Source organism: Melanerpes formicivorus, unplaced genomic scaffold, assembly GCF_026170545.1.
Source record: "Melanerpes formicivorus ecotype bairdi unplaced genomic scaffold, bMelFor1.0.p_v2 SCAF_8, whole genome shotgun sequence".
NCBI lineage: Eukaryota > Metazoa > Chordata > Aves > Piciformes > Picidae > Melanerpes > Melanerpes formicivorus.
In genome coordinates this window covers 12,887,785-12,910,403 of record NW_027142360.1, presented here as the reverse complement: position 1 = coordinate 12,910,403, position 22,619 = coordinate 12,887,785, and the positions used below count along the sequence as shown (strand labels likewise).

The following is a 22,619-nucleotide window of genomic DNA, read 5'->3' as shown; positions in this document are numbered from 1 at the left end:
CATGGCTAGTGCGGATGGTGTCGGACTCCTGAAGGCAAATGCTTCTGCGACTTCTGCTTCTTCTCTGCATTACCTAAGAAATCTGCATGGCAAGACAAGAATTCTCATTTCATCACTTTGAAACTGTCAGTAGTGCTTTAAATAAATTATTTTAACCAAGATGGCTATTTCAGAGCATCCTGCTGTCGGACGCCATCTGTTTGGTAAACGTCATCATTTGTGACTTCTGCAGTGTGGGAACCAAATGTCAGGGACTGTCAAAGCTTTTTCCATCTTGCTCTAATTCTGACTGAGCAGAAATCCTGTTTATTCACTTTGCTCAAGTAGTGAGACTTCTCAGTCTTTTTAGTTGAGGCAGGATTACAGCCAAATGAAAACTGTGGTCTTTCTACAACCCAATTTCTTCATTACATGATTTTATTTAATAGAATCAAGGTATAGATTGGTCCAAATAACAGTCTCAAAGAAGAGAAGTACCCTGATAGTCACTACTGATTGTCAGTGTTTTAGGCAGATCATTATTTTTTGTGGGGAGAGTGCTCTCAGCTAAGTGTATTATTCTTTTAGGTATAAAATTAAAAACTGCTCTCTCCTGACCACTTAATGTTTTAATAAGCATACAGAAGTGATCTAACCATTTTAAAGAAAACATTTTGCCTTGCCTAAACTATCTTGTCATCCTAAGGCTATTGCCAGTATGAAATTTTGTGCTTCTGAGCCCAGTTCTCCATTTATTTATTTTGTGGGGGAGGAGAGCATCTCAAATTGGAAGTTCAGCAGTTATGCTTTTGATTCCTCTCTCTCGATTTTCTGTTCCTTTCAAAATTTTGTGTATTTCTCTTGCTTATGAAATCTCAGTTCAACTATGCAACACGTGGGAAGAACATAGGCAAAATGTCAATGAACTGCAGACAAAAATACTTCGTTTCTGATTTGGTAGTCACTGTAGGATCAGCATCACTTAAGCAAAGGTGGTTGGCCAGGCCAATAGTGTAGTGGCTGTGTGTTGTAGAAAAACAAATGAATGTGTGATTGGATTTTTTTTTTTCCTCTTAAGTTTGTGGTGAAAAGCAGATTTTAATTTTTTTTCCTCTATACTCACGTGGTTGAAGTTCACAAACTATTTTTTTTCCCCTCAGGAAAATGCTGTGAATGGAGAGCATCTGTGGCTGGAGACAAATGTTTCTGGGGACCTGTGCTACCTGGGGGAGGAAAGCTGCCAAGTCAAATTCTCAGTGAGTTTTCAGACTTCCTTCTCTTTCAGAGGTAACAAGCCTGATTTCAGAGTGATACTGTACCCAGATGCTTGGGAGCTTAAACTGTTTACTGTTGATGTTGATACTTACATTCCAGAAAGAATGCAGAAGGGGTAAAAAGCTCCAAACAACTTTGAGTGACTCAGGTTTACACAGTGAGAATGGACGTGGCACTTGGTGCCACGACCTAGTCATGAGGTCTGTGGTGACAGGTTGAACTCGATGATCTTTGAGGTCTCTTCCAGCCTTAGTGATACTGTGAATAGTGTGTAGCTTTTTTAATGTGATAAGGGGAAGAAAAAAAAAAGGGGGAGGGGGTTGAATATTGATACATTTCAGAAATGTTCAAAGAAAGTAGCCTATTTTGTTTATATATGCAAATATATCTGTGGTTGGGATCCCTAAGAGTAGAGTCTGATTAAATTTTTTTTGGTTTTAATCACTGCAAGGATTTGCACTGGATTTTCCCAAACTCTGGAATGAACTCCCTAGGCAACAGGTGCACTCGTACTGGAGTGTTTGCATTCTCCTATTTCAGAATATTCATGTTCTGCTGTCTTCTGCTGGAAGTTTTCTACTGCATATGAAAAATTTTCATTGGATTGATCTCTAAACCATGTGTTTTGGGGAAGTATTATCTAAAATACTAGGGCTTTCCAGAGCTCTATTTAATACCTATCCCCCATTGCTTCTGAAGCAAAATATAACATTAAGGCCAAGCCTGTGAAGTCTCTGACTGCTCACAGAGTATTGAAGCAAAATCCCAACATTAGCAGACTGCTGAAAGTGAGGTAGAATAGACCAGACCGGGTTGGAAAAGACCTTTGAGATCATCGAGTCCAACCTGTCATCCAACACTATCTAATCAAATAAACCATGGCACCAAGCACCTCATCCAGTCTCTTCCTTAAATGCCTCCAGTGACAGTGACTCCACCACCGCCCTGGGCAGCACATTCCAATGGGCAATCACTCTTTCTGTGAAGAACTTCTTCCTAACGTCCAGCCTAAACCTCCCCTGGTGCAGCTTGAGACTGTCCTCTTGTTCTGGTGCTGGTTGCCTGAGAGAAGAGACCAACCCCCACCTGTCTACAACCTCCCTTCAGGTAGTTGTAGATAGCAATAAGGTCTCCCCTGAACCTCCTCTTCTCCAGCCTAAGCAACCCCAGCTCCCTCGGTCTCTCCTCATAGGGCTTGTGCTCTCCCCAGCTTTGTTGCCCTTCTCTGGACACATTCCAGCAACTCAACATCTTTCCTAAAGTGAGGGGCCCAGAACTGGACACAGTACTCAATGTGTGGCCTAACCAGTGCAGTGTACAGGGGCAGAATGACTTCCCTGCTCCTACTGGCCACACTATTCCTGATTCAGGCCAGGGTGCCATTGTCCTTCTTGGCCACCTGGGCACACTGCTGGCTCATGTTCAGCCTATTATCAACCAGTACCCTCAGGTCCCTTTCTGCCTGGCTGCTCTGACCCCAGCCTGTAGCACTTCATGGGGTTTTTGTGGCCAATGTATAGAACCCAGCACTTAGGTGTATTAAATCTCATGCTGTTGGACTCTGCCCATCTGTTCAGTCTGCCTAGGCCCCTCTACAGAGCTCTCCTACCCTCTAACAGATCAACACCTGCCCCCAGCTTGGTGTCATCTGCAAATTTACTGACGATGGACTCAATCCCCTCATCCAGATCATCAATAAAGATATTAAAGAGCATAGGGCCCACCACTGATCCCTGGGGAACACCACTAGTGACTGGCTGCCAGCTGGATATGGCACCATTTACCACCACTGTCTGGGCTCAGCCCTCCAGCCAGTTCCTAACTCCGCACAGAGTGCACCTGTCCAAGCCGCAGGCTGACAGCTTGGCCAGGAGTTTGCTCTGGGGGATGGTATCAAAGGTAATATTCACAGGAGTCATTGCTTGTTTGCTCTGCACTTTTATTCGTCCTGAGGCAATGGGTTTTGGCAAAAGCTAGGGACAAGACTTGTTTGGTCTAACTGGATCTTTGCTCTGACTCAAGCAGGATTGTTCTTAGGCTCTTTATAAAGTCTGCCTTTCTAAAACTGAATAAATATTTTCTTGTGGTTTAGCACACTGAAAGTATCATGGGAATTTAGTAATAAGTTGCATACAATTTGAAAGGCTGTCTCCTAGTTGTAGAGAGATGTCTCTCAAGAATTTGGAAGAATTAGACCTGCTGACTTACACCTCTGGTAATGTTAGGAGACATCTTACATGGTGACAAGCCTTTCCAGCCAATAGACTTGAAGATGTTGAATCATAATTAGAAAGCAACAGAGATTAAATTTGCTCATTTCTTTATTGCTTTGCCTTTGATCTGACTTAGGTTCTTTTTAGGTACTATTGTATTGGTTCCCTTTGGGGATAGCTCTATTTATAACATGTTACAGTGTATGGGGTATCCAAAGACCTACAGATGGAAATGAAAATCCAGTTACCTGTACTTGTGGCTAGTTTAACCTCATCTGTCGAAAAAGTAATGCTTTCCCAGTTTGAATCTTTTGAATACATTGCATCTTTCTGCATCTCTCCTGATCTTCCTTTGACTTAGCTCTTCTACACATAGTTTATTTAAGATCAAGGGTTTACAATGGAGAATCGTTGGGAAATAATTAAGCTGTGGTTGCACAGACCTTGCATAAAATGTTATTCTGTACAAAACATTAACTCATAATCCCTGAAATATAGAGCTGACATTTCATGATAAATCAAAGAAGTCAGAAGTAATGGAAGTGATAGTCTGAATTTTTAGTAGTCTCTCACTACAAAGGGTTGTAACTACTTGCAATGCCACTAGCATTCAAAAATCATGAAAGCAATTTAAAAAGCAGTTTTTAATGGTAGAGATTGATTTCTTTATTTACCAAGGAGAGTGAGACAACATACAGAGACTAAGAACATGCTTAAAGTTAACAAGTCACAAAACACATGAAAGTTTAATCTGTGAATCTTCTGGTGACATATTAGAACATGACTCCACATAAATGTGAATGTGTAGTTAGTGTGTATCTAGGTAATTATGAGTTGTAATTATGCCACAGTCAAATTAGAATAATGATTGTATGCTGTGAGCTGAAGCTATGCTCCCTGCTTCTTTTTTAAATGTAGTTACAACATATTGAAAATTCTAACTAAATAATTTATTAGAGATGTAAATGAATATGAATAAATTGAATGTAAAAATCTGAGGCAAGTCAGTCTCAGCTTACTGTGTGTTTACATATTTTGTGTTCCTCAAGCACAACTCTGTAACTTAAATGTCTATGAAAACTAATTCCATCTGGCTTATTAGATTGACTGTAAACAAAGAAAAAAAAAAAGTAAATATATTCTTTCTCCTCAATGCATTCTCTTGCTTTTTGATATGCTTTGGCTCAGGGCATCTAATGGAATCATTTTAGAGGTGCTCCTGAAATTAATAAAACTAACCTGCATAATTAGATTGAGAATTTTGTCCTTGCTGTAACATTTCATAACCATTTAACAACATTCTGTGAGAAGGTTATAATTCTCTGCTAAATGACCAAAGCATGAAGGTATTTTTCTGCAAGGCAATGGTCAAGCTTATCACATGAAATATTATATGATAACCATAAAAATGGCATACTTTTCCAAACCTGAATTCTCATTGACATGTACGATTCTGGCTCTGCTCGTCATCTTCATAGGCTGCTCCCTTTTAGAGCAATAATTTACACTGTTGACAGCCTTATCTACTTCCTAAAGGGAGCCTCTTACTTCTCCAGTACAGCCACTGGCTGTCTTTTTCACAAAGTCTTGCTCTTAGGGGTAGCACACCTTCATGCACACATCTCTCTTTCTCTTGCAGAAGTCTGCTCTGCGAAGGAAGTGTGCTGCCTGCAAGATTGTGGTCCATAATGCGTGCATGGAGCAGTTAGAAAAGGTAAGACATTGCCATCTTCTGGAGCCTGACGTGGACAGCACTCACTTAATTCTTTTAATGAGACTTTCATCTGGAAAACACCAAATCCCAAACTAGGTTTCCATAGCTGTTTTAAAACTATATTTGTTTAAAAGTTGACTTGAAATTCCAGATTACTTTTAGATATGTTCCTTTAAACCATTAAACCCCCAACCCCCAAAACCCAATAATAAAAAGCAATCAACAACAAAACCCACAAACACAAACAGCAACAACAACAAAAACCCCCCAAAAAAAAACAAACCACCAAACCAAATCAATCACTGCCCCTCCAAACCCCCCCAAACCCAAAAAACAAACAACACCCCCTCCCCCCAACCTCACAAAGCAAAGGAATAAACAATTACTCCAAACCCCCAAACCAGGGAAAGAAAACCAACCTGTGGAATGATTTTGCCTTTTTTTAATGTTTAAGAAATAATTTAATTCTATTTTTAGATTGAAAATTGAAGTTAGAAAATGCAGTCTCCTGGCATGTACAAAAACAGCCTTGCAAAATTCCTCAACTATGAAGTAGCATAACTATATGTCAGCTATATTTATTTTTAACAGTGCAGCATAAGATGCTACTATGAGCATTTTTCACTGCATTTACTAGGCTGTATTGTTTTTTCCCTTAAAACTTCAGGAATCAAGTTCTTCATTCTAAAACTGAAAATATTAAGCCTTTCCATTATACTGTTGTTACTTCTGTGAGCATCTGTCCTGCTTCTCAGTTCCTCCAATAAACCCTTGATGCCCCAAGTACCTTTGTTTTTCCAATCAGTGATTTGTCTTGGTTATGCCTAACTAGTAATGTGTTAATGAAATTTCCCCCCCCACACACTTTCCTTTCCCAGTGGGATATGTGTAAAGAAATATGAGTGGGAATTTCCCCATCAATTTCATTAGAGCTTCATTTTCACTGCTATATGTTTTTCAGTGTTGTTCTTCCTAAAAAGTTGGCGCATAACGAAATTATAGCAGCAGCCCTTTAGAAACAGTTTTTCCCTTTCCAAGTATTTGGATGTGTGTTGACAAATGTCATAGTGATTGCCATAATACCAAGTTGGAGAAGTACCATTTCCACCCCCGATGCTTTTACCCACAGTGAAATTAGCATTAGTGCGTGCTTTCAGCACAGAATGTTACCAGTGAATTTTTCATGACTTCCTTCATCAGTAGCAGTTCTGACTCTCTGTAGCCTGGCGAGCTGGTGGCAGTGCCAGCCAGAGCAAATAAGCACTTAGACACAACCCAGTATGTGGAGCTTGTTTACGCTGTTCTGGAGACCATGAAATTCACCCCTTCCCAGAGGACTGTTACGAAGTCTGCATCCCTCTTAAACCCTGTGGAGTGCAAAACTCATATGGAAGTCTTCTGCCTAGCTCTCATTGCAAAGATCTGAGTTGTTAAGTAAAATAAATAAAAGCTGGGGGTTGTTCCAGCATGCCATGACCTGGAGTTGCAATTCCAGGTGAAGAGCAATAGAGGAAGAGTAATATCTCTGTCTTTAAATTCTTCTTAATTAATACTCTTTTGTTTACTAATTTTCTTTTCTTCCCTCTCTTCATCTATTATTTTAAAGGCCATTATTAAATGAGGGAAGAACTTATTCATCTGGGAACTCTTGTATTTAAATTTTGGGAAACTCAGTCTCTCTAACTTTAGAACAAAAGCATAGCTATGCAGAATCCTTAAGTATGGTATTTTTTGAAGGATATTCAACTTAAGCTTGAATCTATTTAATTTAGTGTATCCTTACCTCACATGTCCTTTGGACTTTCTCCATGTCTCTCACTGCTTTGGCATATGTTTTTCTTTCCCCCCAGCTCTTAATTTTCTTTCTTAAAACAATTTTTTTCTTCCTCATAGGACTCCCCTGCTTGTTTGTTTATTTATTTAAATTTATCTTCACGTTCCTAAAAAGCTTTTCTGAAGTTCATGGAAGCTCCTGTTGTTTGTCTTCTTTCTTTCCTCTTCTGTCTGAAAGAGGCAACATCACAACACAAGGCAGCACAATGCTCTCTAAGTGGTTTATGTTTGGGAAGGTGGATAAAAGCCTGATCCAAGTGAAAGGTAGAAATGTAGAGTAATTTACACAGTTTACTTCATGTAAATGAAGATTTTTCCACAAAAATTGTTTATGAAGATATAAAGCCAGGATGTGCAAACAGATCTTACAGAGTTAGATGTCTGACTCTTACTAACATTTGAGATCTCAAGTTAAGTCCAGTGGTTGCATTCTAGGCAGGGAGGAGACAGTTTAAATAGTTGAACCGAGCAGGCAGTAGTGGTGTAAGTGAAGGTGAGGGCTGTGTAGAGATCTGGCAAGAAGAATTGTTATGGCATATGAGAAGAGATTTTCTGGCATCCAGGTAAGCTACTTTTTTTCAGCTAGTCCAGCTAACATCTTAATAGATAATAAATATTTTGGAGGTCTGTCCTGGACTAATATATTGGAATAAATTCTGTCTGAGCTCACTTCCAATTCTAACAGTTTTGTTTTAATACCAGATTAATTTTCGTTGCAAACCAACTTTCCGAGAAGGAGGCTCCAGATCTCCAAGAGAAGTAAGTAATGGACAAACGACAATTGGTTTTAGTTTGATTTGTATGCTGGTCCACCTCATGTGGAGCTGCATCAATGTTTTTAGATTGAGATGAACCTTAAACAGATTATTGGTTCCCAGTGGGACTTGTTCCCCTCCCCAGGATAAATTAAAATCAATTCTAGATGAGGCACTCCATTACTTAACACTGACGCATATAATTTCATCTTTCTGTTGTCTCTTTCCCATTCATTCATCTGTTCTGTTTTGATTTTTTTAAAATGTATTTCTCTTGGATTTTTTTGGGGGGTAACATTTGTTTTTTCTTCCTGACCTTTGATATAATGTTTGTTTTTTGCCCCCCTCCATTTCACTCTCCTTCCACTTGCTGCTTCTTTGCCTGCACAGAAGCAAGGGCAGCAGTCCTGCTCACCCTCTGTTCTTTCTGCCTTTCAGGATGTAAGTAGCCCAAATAAGGGAAAAAGATTGATTCAATAACTGCTCCTTGTTGCCCTCCTTCTCTTCTCCTTGCATTGACTGGTGATTTGTTGCATTATAAGGCTGTATTTCCAAGGAGAACAGAAGGGTGCCCTGCAGTGAGGCTGAACACAGCAGTGTTTAGAAATTTGTGTTCTGTATTTAGGGGATGATTGTCTCTACGCCATGTAACGAACTTTCTTCTTTTTGTAAAAGAGTATCAAAAGAGTAGTTCTGGGTGTGTTTCAGCATGAATAAAGAATACCATCTCATTCTTATACTTCCTCCAGTTTTGATTGTGTTTGGAGTTTCCCATGGGAGCTGCTGCATTTTGTTCCAGAAGTTATTGCATTGGCAGAAGGGACCTTTCCTTTGGTGTCTCTAAACCGATTTCACATAGATGGTAGTACTGAGTGGAAGCTGCCATTGCTTCCTGTAACCTATCTTTTGTCCTTCTTTTGCAGAACTTTGTCCGACATCACTGGGTGCACAGGCGAAGACAGGAGGGGAAATGCAAGCAGTGTGGAAAGGTAAGATTTCCAGTGCAGCACAGACATAACACTGGGCACTTAGGAATTCAGGGTAGCTAGTATGGCTTTCTAGTCACTGACATTTTTCTATCCTAAACACTTAGCTTTCCTTAATGACAAGCCTGATATTTTCAATACTAGCAATCCTGTCTCCCATGTGGGAAGGGTAAAGGCAGCTGAGTCACAAATTCTGGAAAACTGCATTGCACTGGCTGCTGAAAATGAGGTGAAGGCAGGCTGTGGGTCCTTGAGCTCCTTTCTTTGGTAAGCTAACACTGCGCCTATATGGCCCTCCTGCAATGCTGTCCTCTGTGCAAAAATTGTGACAGACTATTTTTTCAGGCTTCTGGAAAAAGAAAGGCTTTTTCTTTCTGCCCTTATACTTAAATATGTGAGATCATTTCACATTTGATCTGCTACATAGATTGTAAGCATTGTATTCTAAAAAGCCATTAAAAGGGATAAAAAAAAAAAACCCTTAGCTACTGAGGACCTTTCTTCTAGAATACTCTGAGCCCCTGAAATCTGTTGAGAGATATTCCAAAATTAAATTAACATAAGAGTTTATTTTCTTTTCTCTAGCAATGTATTACACTTTTGACTCCCTCTTAGTGTCAGCTAGTAAGTAGACTCTCATCTCTTGCACAACACTTAAGTCAGAGAAAAATCAAATTTATAACTGGATATTAATCTAGTTCCACAGCTATCAGCTGCAATATTCTTCACCATGAGGGTGGTGAGGCACTGGATCAGGTTGTCCAGGGAAATGGTAGAAGATCCATCCCTGGAGATTTTTAAGGCCAGGCTGGATGTGGCTGTGAGCAACCTGCTCTAGTGTGAGGTGTCCCTGTCCATGGCAGGGGGGTCTGAACTAGGTGATCCTTGAGGTCCCTTCCAACCCTAACAATTATATGACTCTAATATGGCATGTGATAAAAATGTCATGCCCTTTCATATCAAGTAACATGGGAAGAGTCCAGCAAGGAACTTTGTACATAGAGAATTACAGAATTAACCAGGTTGGAAAAGACTTTCGAGATCATGAAGTCCAACCTATCACCCAACACCATCTAATCAACTAAACAATGGCACCATGCACCCCATCCAGGTTTTTTTTTTTAAACACTTCCAGTGATGGTGACTCCACCATCTCCCCTGGCAGCCCATTCCAATGCCCAATCACTCTTTCTGTGAAGAATTTAATTCTGACATCCAGCCTAAACCTCCCCTGGCACAGCTTGAGACTGTGTCCTCTTGTTCTGGCACTGGTTGCCTGGGAGAAGAGACCAACTTCTGCCTGGCTACAAACTCCCTTCAGGTAGTTATAGAGGGCAATAAGGTCTTTCCTAAGCCGCCTCTTCTCCAGGCTAAGCAACCCCAGCTCCCTCAGCCTCTCTTCATAGGGCTTGGGCTCCAGACCCCTCACCAGCCTTGTTGCCCTTCTCTGGAGACATTCAAGCACCTTGACATCTTTCCTAAACTGAGGGGCCCAGAACAGGACACAGTACTCAAGGTGTGGCCTAATCAGTGCTGAGTACAGGGGCAGAATGACCTCTCTGCTCCTGCTGGCCACACTATTCCTGATACAGGTCAGGATGCCATTGGCCCTCTTGCCCACCTGGGCACACTGCTGGCTCATGTTCAGCTGGCTGAAGAATTTGCATGAACCAAGAACAAGGTAACTGAAGTTTAGTTTTTCTTCTCACATGATTTTTGGAGTAATGTGGAGGGCTCTAGTGTTTCCATCTGATAAGTCTTCATCTAATTTCACTGTGACCTGCAGTAAACTACATTATTTTATCAGTTCCTTTATTTGTAAAGCTAACATTCAAATAATTGCTGTCTTACTTCAAACATGTATTCATAGGAAGAATTAGCTCCCATTTGTAAAGCAATTTGAGGAAGAAAAGTCATGTTTTATTGCTACTTATCATTAATATGTTTTTATTGCTCTATCGTTTTCTCTAATGACTCCCTAAACCCCAAATGGCTTACTGAATAAATGAAAAACAGTCCATCTAGAACCAGCCAAGCTGCTTGGTCCATATGTTTCAAATGCACTACTGATGGGCTGTGGAATTAATGTACTGAATTTTAAGTTTTATTAGTGAAGGTTTTGGGAGAGAAGAATTTCTCCCTTGGTTGTTTCAAAGCAGAAGAAAACAAACCACTTCACGCCCATGAGGGGCTGAAATAATTTGGTTTTAATACACTTTGGGACAAGAAAGTGAGATTTGCGAGAAACATTAAGAATCACTAGTATGAGTGAATGAGAACCATGTTTCGTCCACCATCAGAACTCTGTTCTACCACTCATATCAGACATGCTATCACTCTGTTCTTGTGCCCACAGTGAATGGCAGGCTAGATCTGCCCAACAAGAAGTAACTGGTGGCTTGTCTTTGTGAAGCCATTTGACCTTGCTCCGTTACTAAAGCACAGTATGGTAAATGATCATCATTAGGAAGAAACTCCTCATTTAAATTTCTCTGAATGTGAAACCTGAGCCTAAGGGAAGGATTTAGAAAAATAAGATCTAGACAGAGGTGACACAAGCATCTTTAGTAGTAGGCCTTAGTTGGTGGTGCTGTCCATGTAGCAAGCTGGTTTGAATATAATCTGACAACACTTGAAAGAGGTGCTGTAAAGTGCACTTCTGTATGGTTGGTGGACAGGTAGAGACTCCTCTTCAGACTGTTGATAGGGTTGTCTTCAGCTACCATGTATGGAAAGGTTATAGCTCAGTCCCTCACTTAAGATCAGTGCATCTCTGAATGAGTTTTTTGTTGTTCATTTAGTTCTCCTCCTTGCTGTGTTTAACATCGCCATTGTACTGATCACTAAAAGGCTCATATTTCACAGTATCACAGTATCACATAGGTTGGAAAGGACCTCGAGGATCATTGAGTCCAACCTATCAACACAGACCCCATGACTAGACCATAGCACCAAGTGCCATGTCCAATCTCCTCTTGAATGCCTCCAGGGTCAATGACTCAACCACCTCCCTGGGCAACCCGTTCCAATGACGAATGACTCGCTCGGTGAAGAACTTCCTCCTCACCTTGAGTCTAAACCTCCCCTGGCGCAGCTTGAGACTGTGTCCCCCTGTTCTGGTGCTGGGTTCCGGAAGGATCCATCTTCTTGTTCCTTTTCATAGCAACTAGGATAAGAAGGACCTTACTTATAGAAGCAATGAGGCAATGTCCTGTTAAATGTTACTAAATCACATTATAACTCTTTGCAGTGGGTCTTGGGCATGGCCTAGAATGTAGGAGATTTAGGTAAGACTCAGCTCATCACAAAGAAAACTGCTTCACAAATTTGTGATTTGGTAGTGAGGCTGAATTAGGAAATTCTGGATTGTGACGGGCTACCTAACATAGTAGAGAGAGTGGCCTGCTAGAGGCCAATGAGTAGAGGATCCAGGCAACTGCCAATGTGAAATCTAAGCAGTAAAGGTGACTGATCAACTACTTAAAATTCTGGACTTTCCATCTCTGTAGCCATTAACCAACAAAAATTCTGTCTCTGGCTAAAATAAGCTTTAACTGAACTTAATTTTCTAGGCTGTAAATTACCATTTGTTACCTGTGTTATACGCAAGAAGGTCCAATGCTCTTTTCCAGTTTTAGAATTTAGAGAAAAGTGATATGTCTGCTGAAATTGCATTCTACAAAATGAAGCTCTTCTGTGGGAGAATAAAGTCTCATATTTGCAGCTGATAGTGTACTTTTCTTCTTTTTAAAGTGGTAAAGACATATTTTATTTGATGTATTTAATCTGGACCAGATCATCTTGCTTTTCTGGTGCTTATTAAAAAGATTTTGATCTGAGTCAATAAACCTGATTTCCTAGTGAGAACATTTCCATGCTGGCTTTGCAATTGATTGCACTGTGTTTTAAAAGAAAAACTCAAATTCTTGCTTGTATTTAGAGCAGAGAAAAAAAGTGCAATGAGAAAATATTTTGTTCAACACAAAATCTGTCAGGTCTGTAGAAATCAATTAAAATAGACATTCCATTTCTAATTCTTCTTCCATCATTTCTAACTGTGACATTTAAAAAAGCATTAACATTTTTGAGAAATGTTTTTATGTGTGTGAAAATTTCCTCGTTGAAGAACTGTTTCTATGAATCCTGCCACTGTTTTATCACACTCCCCACCAGCCCTGCTTCACTGAATGGATTCAGCCAAGCACAGATACCTGGCAGGAAATAAAGGCGTATATTTTCTTGTACTCAGAAAGAATTAAATCTTCTCCCCCCCATTCCCCCACCCCCTTTTTTTCTTTTTGTTTGTTTTTTTATTCTAGGGCTTTCAACAGAAATTCTCCTTCCATAGTAAAGAGATTGTGGCCATCAGTTGTTCCTGGTGCAAACTGGCGGTAAGTGAATAATAAGGAGAGAGGTAGCAACTTCAAGGGGCCACACTGCAAGCAATTTCATTTTTCTTGGCACTCAATGGCTCCCCTTTGTGAATCACCCTCAGTTTTGCCATTTCTATTTCTTTTGCTCAAAGACACTGTGACTTCACATGGCTGATTAGAGCCCTCAAAGAAAAGAGTCTTGTTGCACCATATAGTTGCTAGTGGGTTTTTTTTTTTGGGGGGGGGGGGGGGGGAGGGGCGGGGAGGAAGAATGGGTTTGGGATTTGTTTTGGAGTTTTGTTTATTTGTGTTAGATGTTTTTATTGTTTTGTTTTGTTGTTGGGTGTTTTTTTCAGAAGTCATAGTTAGGGAAAATTATCTTTAGATATATGATCCTAAAAGTCTGTTGTTTGAAGGACTTGAAGATGGTAGAGTTGGGAACATTGCTCCAGCTGTTGTGCCATCAGTCTTCTCTTTATCTCCCTGCTGTCTCTTTGTCTTTCTTGCCCTCCTTATTGACTCTTCTATTTTCCTCTCTTCCAGTTTCATAACAAAGTCACCTGTTTCATGCTACATCACATTGAGGAGCCATGTTCCCTGGGGGCTCATGCTGCTGTCATTGTGCCTCCCACCTGGATCATTAAGGTGAAGAAACCTCAGGTAACTGCATGCTGATGTCTGTTTCTGAAGCTCTGTGGCTGTGCAGGCCCAACCTGGCTTCGCTGTTTGGTACTCCTTCACTAAGGCATGCTTGTTCAACCCTGTATCTCTCCCTGAAACCCAACATACATCCATGGCAATTATAAACCTATATCCTCCTGCCATTTCATTTGACCTTTCAGTAGATTTCCCTGTTTGGGACCATTAGCAGCACACATGACTTTTGTTCTGAGCAAATCAGCTCAGATTTGTTCCTGTGAGTTCAGTGAGTGCACTGCAAGAAGCCCTCTGTGTTGTAGGCAGCTGAGCATGTTTCATTAAATAGAGCTGATGAAATATGGGGAAAAACTGTTCACAAACATTCACCTGAACTTTGCAGAATTCAATTTGAAGAACTGGTTGTGGCTGTACCAGCATCCTTCTGAATATCTAAATAATCAAGTCTTATTTACATCACTGCTGGCTGAATGCCAGCAGTAAGCCCATGTGATAATTTGCTTGTAGGTAACAAGTATTAGACTTCAAAGATTTTGAACTGGATGTGATATATCCAATAGAATGTAATTCACATGTGAGCACAATAGGGAGAAAAGGCATCCAAAAGAGAGCTGGCCAAAAATTAAGAGGGGATTCATATTGTGCAAGAAATACTTTTTCCTTTGGAGGTGTGTTTTCACTCCAGGTTGAACTGAAAGAAAGAAAACCAAACACTGAACATATACCAGCACTTCCAACTCTGATAAGTTTTATTTCAGAAGCAGTAGAACAAATTTTTGTTTGTTTGTTTTTTTTTCCAAGTGAATAATGGCTGGGATATTGAAACTTCCCATTCATGTTTTCTTGTAATTATCCTCCATTATCAAGAATGCTGGTTTTATAGATTAGTGATGTGTGGTTCTTAACATCCATCCTTGGGGAGTGACCCTGAACTTTCTGGCTACATGTTCTTGTCAAAAAGAAGTAAAAAATTCAGCCTGTAGTCAAAACTGAGCCCAAGAAACTGGAAGGTCTGAGTTGTGACAGCACTCAGTTTTCAGTTCTACAGTGTCACATTTGTGCATGAACAAGCTGGATGTTAAAGACAAGTGGAAGGGAAAATGTACATGTAGAGCAAAAATATACATATAGAGTTATCAAAAAGTCAACTGAAGAAACCACTATTTCTCCTTCAGGTCCAGAGAGAGTAGGTAAGATTCTTATCCACATCCACTCAAAGAGAACTGATCTATTTAGCATTTGTACTTTTTTCCCCCTACACTCTTTCTTTTCTGTTAGTTTTACTCCAACCTCCCCCCAGAGAAATCTTCTTTCTTCTGTTGTTGAAGAATCTGTTTGAATCCTTGGCAGAGACTTAATCTCCTTGGCTTATTTTCAGCACATGTGGTATTTGATAGATGTATCCATGTCTGACGTGACATTATTCAACAAAAGTTTCTTCCATCTTTCAAATTTTAATTTAATTTAATTTTATTTGTGGTTTAAAAAAAAAAAAAAAAGATATTTGACACTTGTAAATTTCTTTTGATTTGGTATTAGGCTAAAGACAGGTACCCTTGTTAAATTTTTAGTTTTTATAGAGAGTTTTATTATTTTTTGTCCATGATTTATATTTTTTTTTTAAGACAGCATAAATAATAAATCTCATCTGGTTAACTCTAAGTCATGGGACAAAGCCTTAAAATAGATTTTCTCATGCTACATTAAAAGATAAATATCTGTTAGCTTTGTATGCCTGACTCATGAGCAGAGAGGCAGTACTTCAATATTCCCTTTCCATTGAATCTTGAAGTTCTTGGTCACTAGTATGCAAAAACCATATCTTGAGTAATTGAAGTGTAATGGGTTGAGGCAGATCCCCTCCCCACCACAGGCAGAAATAATGGATTGCAAAAGTGATGGAAAGTTTAAATGGAAAGTGATGAATGTTTACAGAGAGCCAGAAGCGCAGTGACAAAAGAGATCCCAAAGCAAACACAGGAACATCCCATCCCTGCCCGAGGATACACCCAGGACCCCCAGTGCTCCTTCTTCCTCCCCAACCCCTGCCACTGCTAAGCTAGTCTCAGCTGGCCAGATCTGAGATGGCTCATCCCCCTGTGGCCTTGGGCTTGGCCAGGCCCATGGCCAGGAGGCATTTCCCCCAGTTACCGGGTGACAGCGAGGGGAAGAAGGAGGACGTGCCAGACCCTGCCCTGGATCTTATAATGGTGCAGAGAATTATGGTAGGAAATACCTAGTTTCCTGTGTCTGCCCACTGGGCTGGACCTCTGGACACAAGAAGCACCCCACGTAGCAGAGGGCACCCAGCCCAAACTGCTACATGAAGCATTAGACACATGAAAATGACATTTAGCACAAACAATGGGCATTTTTCCATGAAACTTCTTAACAGCATCCATCACAGAATCAGTTCTGGGGAATGCATCCTTACTGCTGAAGGAAATACTGATGCATCTTTCAGATTTTTGTCAGAAATCTTGTTTTCTTATTTCCTACTTAAGAAAATAACAAATATTTTCTCCTCTCCTGTTGTTTCTGGCCAGCTCTACTTTTGTTTATCATGACACTCTTTACCCTATGTGAGTGCTCTGTAAATATTGTGAAATATTCACTACATTCAATCCACAGAGCACAGACACAACATTGACAAATTCTGTAAATTGAGACAGTAAATAAATCCATAGCCAGCAATCTGGGTTTTTTGTTTTGGTGGTGTTTTGGGTTTTTTTGCATATTCCACAATCAGAATAAATTTGGCTAGAAGCCTTTTTGCTTATGAAATATTTCCTCAACTCTAATTAATTAGTTATATTGGTCACAGGCAACTTCTGGACTGAATTATCTACTTACATGAAATTGGTTCTAGTGATGCCTTCATCTGTTTGTTGGTTGTTCCTTTTAAGCAAATAAGATGGCTTTTTGTAGTGAAATCTTGCTCTGATGTTTAATTTTATTTTTATTGCTACAAAAATGGTTTTCCATGCTTATTCTGTACAACATGGCTCACCACCTTTCAAATGGCTTGACTAAAGAGCACACTCCCCCTCTGATTACCAGCAATGTTGTGGTAGTGAAGCATCATGGTGTAAACGGTTAAGGACAAATCTCTGCTGACAACCTATATTTTAAATGGGGAGGTTTTGCTTCTTGCAAGCAATTGATTGCAAGAAGATGAATATTCAGAATGGTTCAAATAGCTTTGGGATTGGTGGTAGCCCTGTATGTAATGACCATTTACATGAATGGAAAATTCCCAATACCTTTTCCATGTTATTCGTAACGTGAACTTCTGTAACTTCTTTACTGATTTCCAGTGTTTCTGTACTGCGTTAGCAGCGCTTTGATACTAGCTCTGATTTCCTGGGATTTAAATCAATTCCATCTCCTAGTTTGTGAAAGTAGGTCACTCCTGTTGACTGGTGCCATTTTGTTATAGGTATGGTTTGGTAGCCCTGGTGTTAGGTCCAGGAATGGACTTGCTGTATATTTATTTTGTGGGAAAATGTAAATAAGGAGGATGTGGTTGATGGATTTACTGAGCCAGCCTGTCTTCTGTGTGGGAAGGCAAAGGCAGTAACTATAAAATTCCAAGGGTTTTTTTTCTGTTCAAGGTGAGTAAAAATGGCATATTCTTCTCCTCCTTTGAGGGTCTTGAAAGAATTCTAGTGAATATTTACATTTCTGGCATTATTTATTTCCTCAATTGCTGAATGCAGATGACTTGTCTGATGGTGTCTTGTGAATGACCAGAAGATGGTCAAGATTGACCTTCAAAGAAGCTTGTAATTATTTTAGTCATTTGAAGCCTGATGCTCTAAAAGCTTTGGAAATTAAGGCTGAAATGTTATAAAGTTTGGCAGGGTCCTTTGGATTTCTTTGAGGTAGTCTGTGGCCCTCACACCACCCTGTACATCGTATGGGAAGAACTTCTGTTTAGCTAGCTAAACTTACTGAGAACTATGTTGATAATTCAATAATACCAAAATCTTTTTGAAGATGGACAAACCAACATCCACAAAGAGGTTTACTCTCTAGATGCAAGTTAGGATTTACATATGGTACCCATTTAAAGGTATGCTTTACTACTGGATACTACACTGCATAACAATATGCACTTAGGAAATATTCATCACCTTGTTGCGTGGACAAGGTGGTATCCATCCATTTCCTTCCTTCAATGTGCAAAGGCTGCTGGTTACTCTTGGCTGTTATTCTTCTGCATGTTTGCAAAGAGATAAGTTTAAGCAGCTTTTTTGCTTTTCTTCTGCTATGGACATGCAGTTGCAATTGTTACAGCAAAGCTTTAGTTTTTCTTAACCCTATGGTTGTAGGCATGTTTAAAAAGAAAAGTAAAATAACATAGTTGTAAAGTAGCATATTTTAGTGCCTTTTTGAGTGTGGAAAAGAAAATTCTTATAATCATGAATGGAGGGTTAGATTAAAAGTTTTTTGTCTGATATAGCTGTATGCCTCTTTTGACCTCTACCATAGGCTAGAAAATGAATACATTATAATGTGATTCAATGGCAACAACATTTAAACATCCTTTAAATTACCTTGTCAAAATCAGTCAGGATTTTTCTAAACTGTGTCCTCTACAGAACAGCTTCACTGGGCATAGGTCCCTCCATTGTGAGGATAGAATAACAAGCACAGTTCTTCCAGAGGTATAGTTGAGTATTTGTCTAGTACAGCACCTAACCTCAATTACAGAATAATATTTTCAAGCAGAATTCATGGCACCTTATCAACAAGAGAAATATACTGAATTTTATACCTGAACAGAATGAAGCATGGGAAACAGAACTTGATACTCTCATGACCTTTCAGCAGGGTGCTGGCAAGACTGAGCATGGACTAGATCTCCTCTCTCTTCGCTGTATTTTACTCCACTCCAGGGAGAATACTTCATGAGAGAGCAGCTGAGGAACTAGGCTAAGGCCCTCATGGGAGGCAGCACTAGGAGTAAGGTTCCGTATCTGTCTGTTGATAAAAGTCTTTTGTCTACTAGCAATCTGATTACTGAGGTAGGGCAATGAAAGACAATGCAGATAGTATTGCCATTGCACTTGGTCAGTACGGTCTGTATGGTTTATTATGCTTTAAAGATCATCTCTTGTCAGAGTAGGGAAGAGTACAAACACTTCTTTAGCTGGTTTCTCAAAATCTGTTCTGAAAGGGCAAATGTCCTGTAAATGTTCTGCAGAGCTGTCTTGTCTTCAGTATTTTCAGTAAGCAGAAGGCATGACTATATTTGGGATCACAATGTATGTTGAGAGGTGACAAAAATCTTAGGGCCTTGTGCTTTACAATAGGCTTCTCATGCTCTGTGTGAAAAAGGACCAAACCTTTAGATATATGAATTAGATAATGGTGTTAAGTTCTCAGAGATGTGGAAACACACTTCCACATTTGGTGTATGGTACTGATGTTTTCAAATTCTGGAAGCTGTTGTTAGGTAATAAACAGAATTCAATAGCTATTCATATGAAAGGCATTTAGCAAGCAGAATTAAGAACAGACATCAGTGCTTACAGATTTGATGACCTCTGGTCATTGACTACTTCACTAGTGGTACACTTTTGAATAAGGTCAGAACAGAAATGAAATTTTGGATGAGCTGAATGGATGTTGCTTCCACTTGAAGCCAGAATAAGAAGTAAATCAGTTCCCCTTGTTACTTTATTTCCTGGTGAAGGCTAGATTAGAAATTAATGAAGGTTAGACTAGAAGTTAAAATAGTGAGAAAACATGTACAATATTTCCTAAAATACAACATTTCAATCATATGGAAAGGGTTAGTGTTTCCTGCAGATATGTCAGCTACTGAATTAAAATAACTTAAAAAAGAGATAGAATTCCATTTCTTGGACTGTTTTTATTACTTGAGAGTACTTTTTGGTTCAGAATCACTGAGCAGGCTACTGTATGCCTGGGGAATAGCTTTGATGGAAGTTCTATTTTAATAGATTCTGCAAAAATACAGACATTATGGATTTTATTCTGTGTTGTTACGTGATATTGTTACTTAAAAACAAAGCAAACAAAAACCCCACAAACAACCCTTTCACTCAAATCCTTAAATGTTAACAATGCAATTTGTTCCTTAGCAGATAATTACACAAGATTCTTGATAGGCTGGAGCTGACTCCACAGTGCCAGCATCATACGCCATGGTGGCCTACGTTATGTTGAGTCATAATGGTTGCCAGAGCTAAAACTTGTTGTTTTCTTTCCTAAAAGAAGAACACCAAAAAACATGAAAAATATCTCATTTATCATGTTTTTTATTACATCTTTATGCAGGTGGTCTCCATACCAGGAGACGAGCCTGATTGGGCAGGAGACTGGAGCCCCGAAGGGGAAACGGGCGTCTCCTACCCCTATTGGGAGGGTTGGCAGGTACAACATGTGGTGTTATGTGAGTCTATGGGAGCATCTGATCTTTTTCCCCCCTCACAGCGTGGGAAAGTTTCCAGTTCCAAAGCACCAGTCTGGTCTCCATGTGTGGCTTTCTCCATAAACGGTGGTGTGGAAGTGTAAAGCATGCAGCGCATGTAATTTAAAACTTGAGCATGTGCCAGATACTCTTATCATTCTCCAAGTGGACATGCATGGAAGAGCTTCGTAAAGGGGCTCTGTCTGGGCCTGTCTTCTAAATTTTGTTTTGCTTTTCATGTATTCTTTTTTCTTTTGATGTAGAACTCATTAAAGACTTCAACAAGGCGAAAGAAGAGGACGTCTTTTAAAAGAAAAGCCAGTAAAAGAGGCAATGAAGTAGGTATTGAAGTGCTTTAGAAACCAGAATCCTTTCTTTTGAATATCTAAGTGCAGACTTCAAGTTTAACCTTTTTTCATTTTTTTTATTGTTTAATATCTATTTTCCACATTATTGGATTTGTTGTGAGAAAAGATCAGATTTGATAAAACTTGTAAAGAAATTTTATTTGAATAGATTTTTTGTTTGTTTGTTTTTAAAGAAAAAGCATACCAAACTCCAGCCTAATGGCACATTGTACCCTTGGGATGTAAGAGGCTCAGCTCAGACCCTTTTTTTCCACTAGGCAGAGCAGGGGTGTGAAACTGGGGGTGTGAAATCCATACTGAATTCACGGATAGTTTGGTTCAATTTAGGACTGTCTCCCTAAGGAGATCTCATATTGGAAATATGCCACTTGTGTCAAAATTGACACGAAGCCACAGAGTAAGAGAAACAGATAAATGTTTTGATGGTTTGATTTACCACATAGCTTACAGAAGACCTTGTTTCTAGGCCCAGCTTAATGAATTAATTACATAGATGAGGAATGTCTTCACAGGATGGGTGAGGGAAGACTCACTTCTGCATAAATAGGGCTTTGGTTAAGGTCCTTGCTTGAGTGGTGGGAGAACTGCAAACCAGAAACTTGAATCTGTGTCTACCACAGTCCAGATGAGTGCACTCACTACTGGGCACACTGGTGTTCTGTAGGGGTAGGGAATAGGAGGCCAATAGTTTTCTAATTCAAGAGCAGATTGTCTGCAAAGAAGTGCTGATACAGCTTGCCTCTTGGATGGAATCAATGAAATAACTGTTTTGTCTCATTCTATTTTCCATCTGAAAATTGTTTTTATTAGAAAAAGCACTTTATTTGAGACATGATTTGCTTTGTGTGAATAATTGTTGCTTTGGGAAATAACATTGAATAAAACTGTGAAATAATTTTGTGCTGGCATTAATTGATTTTCCTCCACACACCATCCCCTTTCCCTATTTACATGGCTGTACTGTTTTCACCACCTGAGGTAGTTTTGTCAGAGATAGGTTGGGTCTCCTGCGCCTGTTACACCATGGAAATGTACACAGCTTGTAGAAAACTCTCTTGCTTCTTTTTCTCAGGATAACAAAGGTCGGCCATTTGTGATAAAGCCGATCTCCTCTCCACTCATGAAACCACTGCTGGTTTTTGTCAATCCAAAAAGTGGAGGAAATCAGGTAAGAACATCATATGCATCCAGATCACAAAGTTTTAGTTTAACAACAGGGTTTCTGCAGATGACACTAGTTCTTGTCCAGTCAGAGAGGAGGAACACTATGCCTGAACTGCACTCTTCAGAAGTCCTGGCTGCTGAATGCCCTTTCCACTACAGTGAAATTGGATGGATGTAATGGATACGCGAATATCTGAGCAGTTGTATTTCTAGCTTCAGAATCTTGAAAGCAATGCAAAATGATAGTCTGGAGCTTTTCAGAATGTTTAATATTTTTGTAGACAATTTAGATTGACAATGAAGTCTTAGACATTGCTTTTATCCACAAGTGGCTTAATTATACAAGGAAAGCCTAGTGAAGTTAGCAAATGTGAAATGAAACATTCCTATGGCATTTAAAAAACCCCCACCAGTCTTGCACTGTACCACATAGAACCAAGTTCCAGTGACTAACGTGCATAAGACCTCTCTTAGGGCTCTTGGAATAGGGCCTTCTAGATGAAAATGAAAGATCAATGTAAGATACAACAGAGGCCTATAGTGCATGGAAAATAGGTTAGCCCTTGCTCACTATCTCCTCTGTCAGAGGAATTGGGGAAGATTAAATGAAACTGCTAAGACTGATTGAAAACAAAGAATTTTGTTCCCTCTGAGTGTAGTTCAACTGCAAAACTCCTTGATCAGGATATTGTGGATATTTGAAGTTTATATGGACTGAAGGATAGATTTGGAAGAGAAAAATCCTGGAGGTTACTGAGGTCCTGTGTACCTTTACCTGGCTGAAGACTTCTACAAACTCGAAATAGACTAAAATATTACCTACCTGTTTAGTTTCTCTGCTCTTAATACCTTTTTCTAGG

At 39.6% G+C, this 22,619-nt stretch overlaps 1 protein-coding gene across 7 annotated transcripts in view; it reads left to right on the top strand.

Moving 5' to 3' along the window:
* Positions 1 to 22,619, top strand: part of DGKI (diacylglycerol kinase iota) — a 207,621-nt gene that overhangs the window by 79,591 nt on the left and 105,411 nt on the right. For 4 of the 7 annotated variants that reach the window (XM_068142174.1, XM_068142173.1, XM_068142170.1 and 1 more), the window contains exons 3-10: positions 1,140 to 1,235; positions 5,107 to 5,181; positions 7,717 to 7,773; positions 8,693 to 8,758; positions 13,075 to 13,146; positions 13,672 to 13,788; positions 20,491 to 20,565; positions 21,668 to 21,763. In XM_068142174.1, the coding sequence (XP_067998275.1) occupies positions 5,164 to 5,181; positions 7,717 to 7,773; positions 8,693 to 8,758; positions 13,075 to 13,146; positions 13,672 to 13,788; positions 20,491 to 20,565; positions 21,668 to 21,763 (501 nt within the window). In that variant the 5' untranslated portion in view covers positions 1,140 to 1,235; positions 5,107 to 5,163. Of the gene's footprint in view, positions 1 to 1,139; positions 1,236 to 5,106; positions 5,182 to 7,716; positions 7,774 to 8,692; positions 8,759 to 13,074; positions 13,147 to 13,671; positions 13,789 to 20,094; positions 20,191 to 20,490; positions 20,566 to 21,667; positions 21,764 to 22,619 lie in introns of all 7 variants that reach the window. The other 3 variants (XM_068142168.1, XM_068142169.1, XM_068142171.1) reach the window with 2 other exon arrangements.